A 12,947-nucleotide genomic window follows, 5' to 3' on the forward strand; every position below is an offset into this window, starting at 1 on the left:
GCCACAGGATGTTTTTGTGCTGATCAAAGGCAGTCAGGTCTGGAGTGAATCAAGGGCAGTCAGGTCTGGAGTGAATCAAGGGCAGTCAGGTCTGGAGTGATTCAAGGGCAGTCAGGTCTGGAGTGAATCAAGGGCAGTCAGGTCTGGAGTGATTCAAGGGCAGTCAGGTCTGGAATGAATCAAGGGCAGTCAGGTCTGGAGTCAATCTTCAAAATGTTTTGGAATGTGATGTTATGGTTATATTAGGCCAATTCAATATGCTGATTAAGGACCTTTTTACTAATGAATGTCTTTATTTTATGACCGTGTTTTTCTTTCTGCTTGCATTTTGTATTTTTATTTTGGGGTGTGTATTTTCTGTCATTTATGTAATTCAGGGATCATCTGTAAAAGAGACCTTGGTCTCAGTATGACTCCCTGATAAAATAAAATAACCCAGCAGTCACAGCAGGCCAGACTCATCCTGGTCACTACCACGATCCTCTACTACATGGCCTAGTGGTCACTGTACCTCTTTTTTTGTTAATAGAATACTGCTTTAGGTCAGTTACTATTTTCCTGCTCGAGGACAACTGTTGATTTTGCAGCAGGAGTATTCACATACTACAAGCAGCACTAATGTTAATTGTTACGTAGTTCAGAAGCCAATAATCACTAGAGCAGACTGTTTGCCAGGTTAAAGATTCTACACCCAGAAATATCCTGTTCCTCCGCCCACAGAACCCCTGATCAAACACGCTTCCCATCAACTCAGGCATCTGCTTCCCGCCAATATGAGACACATCTGTAAATGTATTCTCCAAATGGAGAATCACAAGACATTCCAAGGGTCCTACTCTGAATATCCTGTTAACATTACTGCCTCCAAACCTTTGCTTCCATTTGCAGGTAGGTCAAATATAAAACCCCAGTGTGTGTGTGTGCATTTTCCCTCAACACATTAACCCCCAAAAAGTATGGCATTTCCATGGAGACCAAACAACAGGACATCATAATGAAATATGATATCCCATTGCATTGTGGTCCATATCCCTGAGACCTTGGCTTCTAGCACAGTAGGGTCAAACAGTCAAGACTAATGCACATGACCTTGCTCATGTACATAAGGGACTATAGCTCTCCTTATTACCACACCATATCTCAATTAGTGAGATAGAGAGCAGCCTTCTTCCCTATGCAGTCCCACATCTGTTTGGCTACAAAGGAACATAAATATAATGGTAATAGATGATTAAATCTCATAGGCAAACATCTTAACAAGGAGGCATTGGGGTAAAGCTGGGGGATTTCCGAATATACTAGAATATCGAGAGTGCAGCTGCTGTGATTCCTGGGAAAGAGTTGTACTGTAGGGGGAAAACATTGGTCAGGGAGATCAGATGGGAATGAGATACTAAACAGATGACATGCTATAGGACATTCTATGGTCAGTTAATATGTCTAAGCATCTAATCCCTCTGTGCTGAATGACTACCGCCCTGTCGCCTTGGCATCCTTAGTAATGAAATGCCTTGAGAAAATTGTGAAAAGTCATATTCTCAGCGTCGACTCATTTCAGTTTGCCTGTCAGCCCAGTAGAGGAGTTGATGATGCCATTCTTACTCTCCTCAACATGGTCTACAGAGGGTGCCAAATCCCATGTCAGGGTTTTGTTTGTTGACTTTCGGGACTTCTCCTAAGATGTGGGGCTGGTTTTGTGACTGTTGGACTTTCTGAGCCAATGGTCACATCGGGTCAAAATAGGTCCCCACATGTCAAACATATGCAACACCAAGGCTCTCCTCAGGGATGTGTTTTGTCCCCACTCCTGTACATCTTGTACACTAACAGTTGTACTAGTTCTCATCCTGACAGACATCTCGTTAAGTTCGCTGATGACACTGCCTTGATCAGCCTGTTGCATGATGACGAGGAACACCATGGCCTGCTCCTTTTTTATTTAATTTTTTTATTTCACCTTTATTTAACCAGGTAGGCTAGTTGAGAACAAGTTCTCATTTACAACTGCGACCTGGCCAAGATAAAGCAAAGCAGTAAATTACTTTGACTTTGTAAATTACTTTGTAGAGTGTTGTGACGAATCACACTTGGTCCACAATACCAATAAGACGAAAGAGATGTGCACAGACTTCAGGAAGCATACAACACCTACCTCTGCAACATCTATAAGAGGTCAGAACATAGAAATTGTAGAGGAATAAAAATGTATGGGTGTCCTCTTGGACAATATGCTTCAGAGGAGTAAATGCACAGACCTGATCTAAAGAAAAGAGTCAACAGAGACTGTAATTTATCAAAAAGCTGGGATCTTTTAATGTTAATTGTACTATACTGACTCTGTTTTACAAATCTTTCAATGAGAGTATTTTAACTTTTTGTAATGTTTGTTGGTTTGGCAATGCCACTGTCAGCCAGTGAAATATGGTGAGGATTATCACCACAGCAAGAAAGGTACTTGGAGTCAAACAGACAGGCCTGAATATTTAAGGTCAAGGCCCTCTGCAAGGCTCACAAAATCATTTTAGACCCAAGCCACCCCCTGTATCCGCATATTCAACTACTCTCCTCTGGGCGCAGGTATAGGGAACCCCTCGGCATTTCAAGAACTTTGAACATTTCTTCAAATGCAGTCGCAAAAACCATCAAGCTCTATGACGAAACTGGCTCTCATGAGGACGCCACGTGAATGGAAGACCCAGAGTTACCTCTGCTGCAGAGGATAAGTTCGTTAGCGTTATCAGCCTCAGAAATTGCAGCCAAAATAAATAATTCACTGAGTTCAAGTAACAGAAACATCTCAACAGCAACTGTTTAGAGGATAATGCGTGAATGAGGCCTTCATGGTTGAATTGCTGCAAAGAAACCACTACTAAAAGGACACCTAAAAGAAGAAGAGACTTGCTTGGGCCAAGAAACACGAGCAATGGACATTAGACTGGTGGAAATTTGTCCGTCGGTTTTAAATCCAAATTTGAGATTTTTGGGTCCAACCGCCATGTCTTTGTAAGATGGGTGTGGGTGAACAGATGATCTCCGCATGTGTGTTTCCCACCGTAAATCATGAAGGAGGAGGTGTTGTGGGGTGATGGTGCTTTTCTGGTGACACTGTCTGTGATTTATTTAGAATTCAAGGGGTTATTAACCGTTATGGCTACCACAGCATTCTGCAGCGATACACCATCCCATCTGGTTTGGGCTTAGTGGGACTGTCATTTGTTTTTCAACTGGACAATGACCCAACACACCTTCCGGCTGTGTAAGGGCTCTATGACCAAGAAGGAGAGTGATGGAGTGCTGCATTAGATGATGTGACTTCCACAATCCCCCGACCTCAACCAAATTGTGATGATTTGGGATGAGTCGAACCAGAGTGAAGGAAAAGCAGCCAACAAGTGCTCAGCATATGTGGGAACTCCTTCAAAACTGTTGGAAAAGTATTCCAGGTGAAGCTGGTTGAGAGAATGCCAAGAGTGTTCAAAAGTATCATCAAGGCTGTTGAAGAATCTCAAATATAAAACATATTTGGATTTGTTTAACACTTTTTGTGTTTGCTACATGATTCCATGTGTGTAATTTCATAGTTTTCATTATTATTCTACAATGTAGAAAAGAGCAAAAATAAAGAAAAACCCTTGAATGAGTAGGTGTTCTAAAACTTTTGAACAGTAGTGTATTTATATGATATCATCTACTTTGGCAAGGAATGAATAAATATGATTTTGATATGTATAACATGTATGCTATTTAAAAAGCTTAATAATATTCACCTGACTTAAAATTCTAAAAGGGCACAGTAGCCACATTGACATTCACTGAATCTGAAAAGGTTCCATTGCTGAACTGAACACAGGGTAGTCTTGGATGCTGCCTGACCAAAAATATCCTGTGTTCTGTCCTTGTATCACTGGTATCAGAGGCTTGGCCAGAAGCAGCACAATACACAGAGGGCCTGAGCCATGTCACATGCTTTTCATCAGGCAAAATCTGATAAGAGACTAGGACAACAAGCCTCTTTATCTGCCCCAGAAAATCACTTTATGATATTCAATATCTTATTGTAGATCAGAATCCTCAGACCTCCTTACCATATCTGGCACAAACATTACTGATCAGATCAGAGGCAAACAGGACCACACTCAGTATCTGGATAATATGTGTGAAATGTTTGATAATATATGTGATATCAACAGATTGGTATTTTCTGGGTGACCTCAAGATTGACTGGCTTTCCTCAAGCTGCCTACTCAAGAAAAAGCTTCAAACTTTCAGTGCCTGCAACCTGGTTCAGGTTATCAGTAAACCTACTAGGGTATTTACAAACAGCACAGGAATTAAATCATTTTTACTAATGATGCAGAAATCTGCTCCAAAGCAGTATCCAAATCCATCGGATGCAACTTTTGACATGATTGATTATAGTCTGCTGCTGGAAAAATGTGTTTTGGCTTTACTGTCGAACAGAACAAAGGGTGTTCTTTAATGGAAGGCTCTCCAACATAATCCAGGCAGAGTCAGGCATTCCCCATGGCAGCTGTCTAGGCCTCTTACTTTTTTCAATCTTTCCTAATGACCTGCCACTGTCTCTAAGTAAAGCCTGAGTGTCTATGTATGCTGATGACTCAACACTATACACATCAGCTACCACAGTAAATTAAATCACTGCAACACTTAACAAAGAGCTGCAGTCAGTTTCGGAATGGGTACTAAACATCACATTTGGGACAAATCATTCACTAAACCCTAAACCTCAACTAAATCTTGTAATGAATCACGTGGAAATTGATTAAGGTGAGGAGTCTAAACTACTAATAGTAACCCTGGAGTGTAAACTGTCATGATCAAAATATATTGATGCAATGGTAGCTAAGATGGGGAGAGTTGTGTTCATAATAAAGTGCAGCTCTGTCTTCTTAACAATGCTATTAACAAGGAAGGTCCAACAGGCCTTAGTTTTGTTACACCTGGACTACTGTCCAGTCGTGTGGTCAGGTGCCACAAAGAGGGACTTAGGAAAAATACAATTGGCCCAGAATAGGGAAGAACGGCTGGCCCTTAAATGTATGCGGAGGGCTAACTTGTATTTGTGAGAAGTATTGACATGTTGAATGCACTGAGCTGTCTGTTTTAAACTACTAGCACACAGCTCAGACACCCATGCATACCCCACAAGACCTGCCACCAGAGGTCTCTTCACAAATCCAGAACAGACTATGGGAGGCGCACAGTACTATACTGAACAAAAATATAATTGCAACATGCAACATGTTTGTCCCATGTTAAATGAACTGAAATAAAAGATCCCAGAAATGTTCCATAAGCACAAAAAAACGTATTTCTCTCAAATTTTACAGACACATTTGTTTACATCTCTTAGTGAGCATTTATCCTTCGCCAACAAAATGCATCCACCTAACAGGTGTGGCATATCAAAAAGCTGATTAAACAGAATGATCCTGACACAGGCACACCTTGTGCTGGGGACAATAAAAGACCACTTTAAAATGTGCAGTTTTGTCACACAACAGAATGCCACAGATGTCTCAAGTTTTGAAGGAGCGTACAATTGGCATGCGGACCGCAGGAATGTCCACCAGAGCTGATGCCAGAACATTGAATGTTCATTTCTCTCCCATAAGCTGCCTCCAACGTTGTTTTAGAGAATATTGTGATACGTCCAACAGGCCTCACAACTGCAGACCACGTGTATGGCGTCGTGTGGGCGAGCGGTTTGCTGATGTCAACGTTTTGAAAAGAGTGCCTCATGGTGGCAGTGGTGGTTATGGTATGGGCAGGCATAAGCTACAGAACACAACGAACACAATTGCATTTTAGAGAATGGCAATTTGAATGCAGAGATACTTTGAGATACTCATTGTTGTGTCATTCATTCGCCGCCATCACCTCATGTTTTCGCATGATAACGCACGGCCCCATGTCACAAGGTTCTGTACACAATTGCTGGAAGCTGAAAATGTCCAAGTTCTTCCATGGCCTGCATACTTACCAGACATGTCACCAATTGAGCATGTGTGGGATGCTCTGGATCGACATGTATGATGGTGTGTTCCAGTTCCCGACAGTATCCAGCAACTTTGCACAGCCATTTAAAAAGGAGTGGGAAAACATTCCATAGGCCATAATCAACAGCCTGATCAACTCTATGGCTGTTTCGTTTGAGGACAAAAATGTTGACAGCTGTGCCATACAGGTGTGTATGGTAATTCCCGACTCGTGGTGTATGAACTAATACACAAAACAAAGCTTGATTCAACAGTTGTTAATTCAAGCTCATGATCGGTAATAGTTATTACTGAAAACACTAGACAGATATCCTAACTCTCCAAAATGTTGTGTGTGTGTGTGTATGTGTATATACACTGCTCAAAAAAATAAAGGGAACAGTTAAACAACACAATGTAACTCCAAGTCAATCACACTTCTGTGAAATCAAACTGTCCACTTAGGAAGCAACACTGATTGACAATACATTTTACATGCTGTTGTGCAAATGGAATAGACAACAGGTGGAAATTATAGGCAATTAGCAAGACACCCCCAATAAAGGAGTGGTTCTGCAGGTGATAACCACAGACCACTTCTTAGTTCCTATGCTTCCTGGCTGATGTTTTGGTCACTTTTGAATGCTGGCGGTGCTTTCACTCTAGTGGTAGCATGAGACGGAGTCTACAACCCACACAAGTGGCTCAGGTAGTGCAGCTCATCCAGGATGGCACATCAATGCGAACTGTGACAAGAAAGTTTGCTGTATCTGTCAGCGTAGTGTCCAGAGAATGGAGGCGCTACCAGGAGACAGGCCAGTACATCAGGAGACGTGGAAGAGGCCGTAGGAGGGCAACAACCCAGCAGTAGGACCGCTACCTCCGCCTTTGTGCAAGGAGGAGCAGGAGGAGCACTGCCAGAGCCCTGCAAAATGACCTCCAGCAGGCCACAAATGTGCATGTGTCTGCTCAAACAGTCAGAAACAGACTCCATGAGGGTGGTATGGGGGCCCGACGTCCACAGGTGGGGGTTGTGCTTACAGCCCAACACCGTGCAGGACATTTGGCATTTGCCAGAGACCACCAAGATTGGCAAATTCACCACTGGTGCCCTGTGCTCAGAGTCTGGAGACGCCGTGGAGAACATTCTGCTGCCTGCAACATCCTCCAGCATGACCGGTTTGGCGGTGGGTCAGTCATGGTGTAGGGTGGCATTTCTTTGGGGGGCCGCACAGCCCTCCATGTGCTCACCAGAGGTAGCCTGACTGCCATTAGGTACCGAGATGAGATCCTCAGACCCCTTGTGAGACCATATGCTGGTGCGGTTGGCCCTGGGTTCCAGGGCCAACCGCAATGCAAGACCTGCTGGAGTGTGTCAGCAGTTCCTGCAAGAGGAAGACATTGATGCTATGGACTGGCCCGCCCGTTCCCCAGACCTGAATCCAATTGAGCACATCTGGGACATCATGTCTCGCTCCATCCACCAACGCCACGTTGCACCACAGACTGTCCAGGAGTTGGCGAATGCTTTAGTCCAGGTCTGGGAGGAGATCCCTCAGGAGACCATCCGCCACCTCATCAGGAGCATGCCCAGGCGTTGTAGGGAGGCCATACAGGCACGTGGAGGCCACACACACTACTGAGACTCATTTTGACTTGTTTTAAGGACATTACATCAAAGTTGGATCAGCCTGTAGTGTGGTTTTCCACTTTAATTTTGAGTGTGACTCCAAATCCAGACCTCCATGGGTTGATAAATTTCAATTCCACTGATCATTTTTGTGTGTTTTTGTTGTCAGCACATTCAACTATGTAAAGAAAAAAGTAATTAATAAGAATATTTCATTCATTCAGATCTAGGATGTGTTATTTTAGTGTTCCCTTTATTTTTTGAGCAGTGTATATACAGTACCAGTCAAAAATTTGGACACACCCGCTCATTAAAGGGTTTTCTTTGTTTTTACTATTTTCTACATTGTATAATAATAGTGAAGACATCAAAACTATGAAATAACACATATGGAATCATGTAATAACCAAAAAAGTGTAAAACAAATCAAAATATATTTGAGATTGTTCAAAGTAGCCACCCTTTGCCTTGATGACAGCGTTGCACACTCTTGGCATTCTCTCAACCTGCTTCACCTGCTATGCTTTTCCAACAGTCTTGAAGGAGTTCCTACATATTTTTTTTATTTTTGTTTTTTTCACCTTTATTTAACCAGGTAGGCAAGTTGAGAACAAGGTCTCATTTACAATTGCGACCTGGCCAAGATAAAGCAAAGCAGTTCGACACCAACAACGACACAGAGTTACACATGGAGTAAAACAAACATACAATCAATAATACAGTAGAAACAAGTCTATATACGATGTGAGCAAATGAGGTGAGATAAGAGAGGTAAAGGCAAAAAAAAGGCCTTGGTGTCAAAGTAAATACAATATAGCAAGTAAAACACTGGAATGGTAGTTTTGCAGTGGAAGAATGTGCAAAGTAGAAATAAAAATAATGGGGTGCAAAGGAGCAAAATAAATAAATAAAATGAAATGAATACAGTAGGGAAAGAGGTAGTTGTTTGGGCTAAATTATAGGTGGGCTATGTACAGGTACAGTAATCTGTGAGCTGCTCTGGCAGCTGGTGCTTAGAACTAGTGAGGGAGATAAGTGTTTCCAGTTTCAGAGATTTTTGTAGTTCGTTCCAGTCATTGGCAGCAGAGAACTGGAAGGAGAGGCAGCCAAAGAAAGAATTGGTTTTGGGGGTGACCAGAGAGATATACCTGCTGGAGCACGTGCTACAGGTGGGTGATGCTATGGTGACCAGCGAGCTGAGATAAGGGGGGACTTTAACTAGCAGGGTCTTGTAGATGACATGGAGACAGTGGGTTTGGCGACGGAGTATGAAGCGAGGGCCAGCCAACGAGCATACAGGTCGCAATGGGGCCTTTGGTGACAAACGGATGCATACATTTACATTACATTTAAGTGAGCGACTTACAAATTGGTGCAGACAACCAGTGGAACAGCCACTTGCGTTGAGGGATTACCTACCCTTACTTCTACCCTATCCTAGGTATTCCTTGAAGGGTGGGGTTTCAGGTGTCTCCGTGGTGATTGAGCTGTCCTGGCGTCGTGAGGGAGTTTGTTCCACCATTGGGGGCCAGAGCCAGCGAACAGTTTTGAACACCAGTGGTAGGGAGCGAGGGCTGGATAGTATATGGGGCTTTGGTGACAAATCACGGATGGCACTGTGATAGACTGCATCCAATTTGTTGAGTAGGTGATATTGTTGAGGCTATTTTTTTGTAAATGACATCGCCGAAGTCGAGGATTGGTAGGATGGTCAGTTTTACAAGGGTATGTTTGGCAGCATGAGTGAAGGATGCTTTGTTGCGAAATAGGAAGCCAATTCTAGACTTAACTTTGGGTCGGAGATGTTTGATGTGGGTCTGGAAGGAGAGTTTACAGTCTAACCAGACACCTAGGTATTTGTAGTTGTCCACGTATTCTAAGTCAGAGCCGTCCAGAGTAGTAATGTTGGACAGGCGGGCAGGTGCAGGCAGAGATCGGTTGAAGAGCATGCATTTAGTTTTACTTGTATTTACGAGCAATTGGAGGCCACGGAAGGAGAGTTGAATGGCATTGAAGCTTCCCTGGAGGGTTGTTAATACAGTGTCCAAAGAAGGGCCAGAAGTATACAGAATGGTGTCGTCTGCGTAGAGGTGGATCAGAGACTCACCAGCAGCAAGAGCGACATCATTGATGTATACAGAGAAGAGAGTCGGTCCAAGAATTAAACCCTGTGGCACCCCCATAGACTGCCAGAGGTCCGGACAGCAGACCCTCCGATTTGACACACTGAACTCTATCAGAGAAGTAGTTGGTGAACCAGGCGAGGCAATCATTTGAGAAACCAAGACTGCCGAGTCTGCCGATGAGGATGTGGTGATTGACAGAGTCGAAAGCCTTGGCCAGATCAATGAATACGGCTGAGATACAGTGGGGCAAAAAAGTATTTAGTCAGCCACCAATTGTGCAAGTTCTCCCACTTAAAAAGATGAGAGAGGCCTGTAATGTTCATTATAGGTACACTTCAACTATGACAGACAAAATGAGAAAACAAAATCCAGAAAATCACATTCTAGGATTTTTTATGAATTTATTTGCAAATTATGGTGGGAAATAGGTATAGGTACTCTGAAAAAAATAAATAACAATGTGCATTTTAAAAAATGTGTAATTATTACATTTTTATGAATTTGATATTCAAAATGTTTCTAGTAAGTGAATATCTCAGAAATAGATTAGTGAGTTGTCATCACTGTGTATTTTTTAAACATTAAATAAGAACTTATCAACAAAAAAATTGCCCTGCCTCAACTATGTTTTTCACCTACTGTACCCATTGACTGTAATGCCATTTGAAATAAATATTTACTTCCTGAAGACCACCACAGAGGACAACATTTATTTTCGTAACATGTTTTTTTTCTCACCCCATACACGTTGACTTGTGTTACTTCAAAACAAAAGTGCAAATAGCAAACTTTTTTTTTTTTTTTTTTTTTTTTTTTGGGGGGGGGTATCAAATCTGACTTATCTATGTGGCCTTCTATGGAAATTGTCTTTCTGGGCTGCATTTTGACCAGTCGAAACCGTGCGTCTAGACTGGACGGGCTGCAACTATTACCTAGAAATGCTAGAGTTGAGCTGAAACGCCCACTGCCCGTAGAAAATCTGCATCCATAACCGTAAATGTACATGTGCACACAACTGTCCCCTCGAAAACTGTTTATTAGCTGAATGTGTGCTTGGAACTTGAACCTATGCGCAATCGGCCTAATGTACCCTCTTACAGGCTGACCACACTGTTCGCGTTGCGTGAGCGAGAGTTGCAAAATACATTTTCAAATCTATGTTATTCAATTATTGCACCCACACTGCTCCCATGTGCCAACGAGTGTCTGCGTTGCCAAGGGATAAAATAGAAATCAGTTCTATTTCTGATGCAGATCGCGCTGCAAGTCCTGCCTCTACCATCTCCTCATTGGTCTATAGAAGCAGGTACCATCTCCTCATTGGTTTCACCCACGTGGGTGACTGAAAGACGAACAAGGTCAGTGGTGGTAATGCACCTAATTTATGAAAGTTGCCAACCGCAATATAAAGTCAAGAGAAGAAAAGGCCTGGAAGGAGGAGAGAAGACTTGAAATTATTCGGTTGACTGTTTTATGTATGGATTAATTGGCGGAGTAGAGGACCTTGTGCATTTCAGGTAAAATAACAACTCAATGTTTATATCCCAGGACAAATTAGCTAGCAACAGCAAGCTAGCTAAATAGGACAAATTAACTAGCAAGTGCAAGCTAACTAGCTAAATTGCCATAAATGTTTAATGCTTTTCGAACTGTCACCAAATTAATATAATTGGTTCAGGGTTTGTTTTGATATTTTAACCTGCGTGTCGTGATCGCGTTTGGTATAGGGGTACAAAATAAATGTATACACGATGGCGCATGCGCGCAGCCGGTTTGGGTTCCGTGTAATGCATATGCTAATAGCGCAATTTTAACCATTCAAATGTTAGGTCGACGACTTGTCAACAATACTCCCCCATGATGAGTTGAAAATAAAACTTACTGCGTCAACTTCTGATGCTAGGATGGCCACAGAAAGACATAGAAACAGAAACCTACAAGAAAGGGGAGAGTATTACACATTTAATATACACTTTACACGGACAATTGCTTCACATAACCGGGCCCACTGAGCACACAATGTCACTTACTTCAGGCTCTTCAATTCAATCTGGTGTCTTGTCTGCATTGTCCCGCTCATCCGAACTTCAAACTTCATTATTACTGCACCTATCTTCTTCTCCAGGTGCGACTGCCCTAATGCATATCGGGTGGGCCACGAACGCAACTGAGACAACAACAAAAAATGCAATTTATTTGTTGAACTGGACATTATAAAATTACATTTAGAATATAAAAATGTTTGACACCGTTCGCCCCACGCGTGCGTAAACGTTTGTGAAAGGTACCTATTTTTGGTGGACAATATTATTCAATGAATTGATTTACACATGATATTCATATAAAAATGGATGCAGTTAGAAATAGCCTTCAAGAATGGTTGGATTTGGAAAGCGACTTTGTAGGCTTTACGCCTGGGTTGTCATACCCCTGTAGGCTATTAACAATGGAAATGGCAAAACAACATAAGACCTCTAGTCTGTAGCTATTGAATGAGACAACAATTAGCACAAAAAGCACTTACAGTCGTTGTGTGCACTCTTCCTGGGACGTGTTGCGCTGTCGGGGAAGAGTCTCGCGGCAAGAACTCAAATCACCGCACAGTTGTCCCGGTCGCCCGCTCACCACACTATCCTCAAATATACAGACAAAATTACCAAAAGACTGAGGGCAGTCTTTCTCCTAACAGTCTAAAGTTGAAGTGGTCCTTTGTAACAGGGCTGTGTCCGTGCGTATGGGTGAGGGTGGTCGTTAATAGGGGGTGGGGTGGATGAGAAACAAGAGCAAGTTGCATTGCTCAGAAGCTCACAACGTCTTGGGCAAAGATGCAGCCCAACGCACTGCACATAATCTGCTGGTGATCTACATTCTCCCTGAAGAACAAGAACGTTTCAACAAGTGGTCTTTAGTGGGCATTCGGCACAGTTGTACATACGTTTCCATTGCACCCCATCTCAATGATGGTCCATAGTGGTACGCTGGTTCTGTTGGTGGCTGTATCCTACACTATATTTCGGACAGAGGCTAAGGTAAGGGCAATTTCACCAACTTTTTTAATTAACATGTACAAACTGTATTATGTAACTACTATCTATGTGTCAACTTGAGAAGTAGGCTATACATTTTGTGTTTAGAGTTTGTCGTTTAGTGAGGCACACTCATGGTGAGCTCCATGTCTCTCCAAGACTCATC

At 42.6% G+C, this 12,947-nt stretch overlaps 2 protein-coding genes across 2 annotated transcripts in view; one reads left to right on the top strand and one right to left on the bottom strand.

Annotated features, from left to right (window-relative positions):
- LOC118385824 (collagen alpha-2(IV) chain-like) overlaps nucleotides 1–12,443 on the bottom strand; it is a 120,555-nt gene extending 108,112 nt beyond the window's left edge. The window contains exons 1-3 of the mRNA XM_035772989.2: nucleotides 12,280–12,443; nucleotides 11,786–11,922; nucleotides 11,638–11,689 (exon numbers count right to left, since the gene is read on the bottom strand). Coding sequence (XP_035628882.2) covers nucleotides 11,638–11,689; nucleotides 11,786–11,853 — 120 coding nt within the window. The 5' untranslated portion in view covers nucleotides 11,854–11,922; nucleotides 12,280–12,443. The remainder of the gene's footprint in view (nucleotides 1–11,637; nucleotides 11,690–11,785; nucleotides 11,923–12,279) is intronic.
- A 124-nt stretch (nucleotides 12,444–12,567) lies between these two features.
- The window catches only part of LOC118386161 (collagen alpha-1(IV) chain-like), a 66,143-nt gene continuing 65,763 nt past the window's right edge, over nucleotides 12,568–12,947 (top strand). Inside the window, exon 1 of the mRNA XM_035773637.2 lies at nucleotides 12,568–12,784. Within this exon, the coding sequence (XP_035629530.2) occupies nucleotides 12,713–12,784 (72 nt within the window). The 5' untranslated portion in view covers nucleotides 12,568–12,712. The remainder of the gene's footprint in view (nucleotides 12,785–12,947) is intronic.

Source organism: Oncorhynchus keta, chromosome 7, assembly GCF_023373465.1.
Source record: "Oncorhynchus keta strain PuntledgeMale-10-30-2019 chromosome 7, Oket_V2, whole genome shotgun sequence".
Lineage (NCBI taxonomy): Eukaryota > Metazoa > Chordata > Actinopteri > Salmoniformes > Salmonidae > Oncorhynchus > Oncorhynchus keta.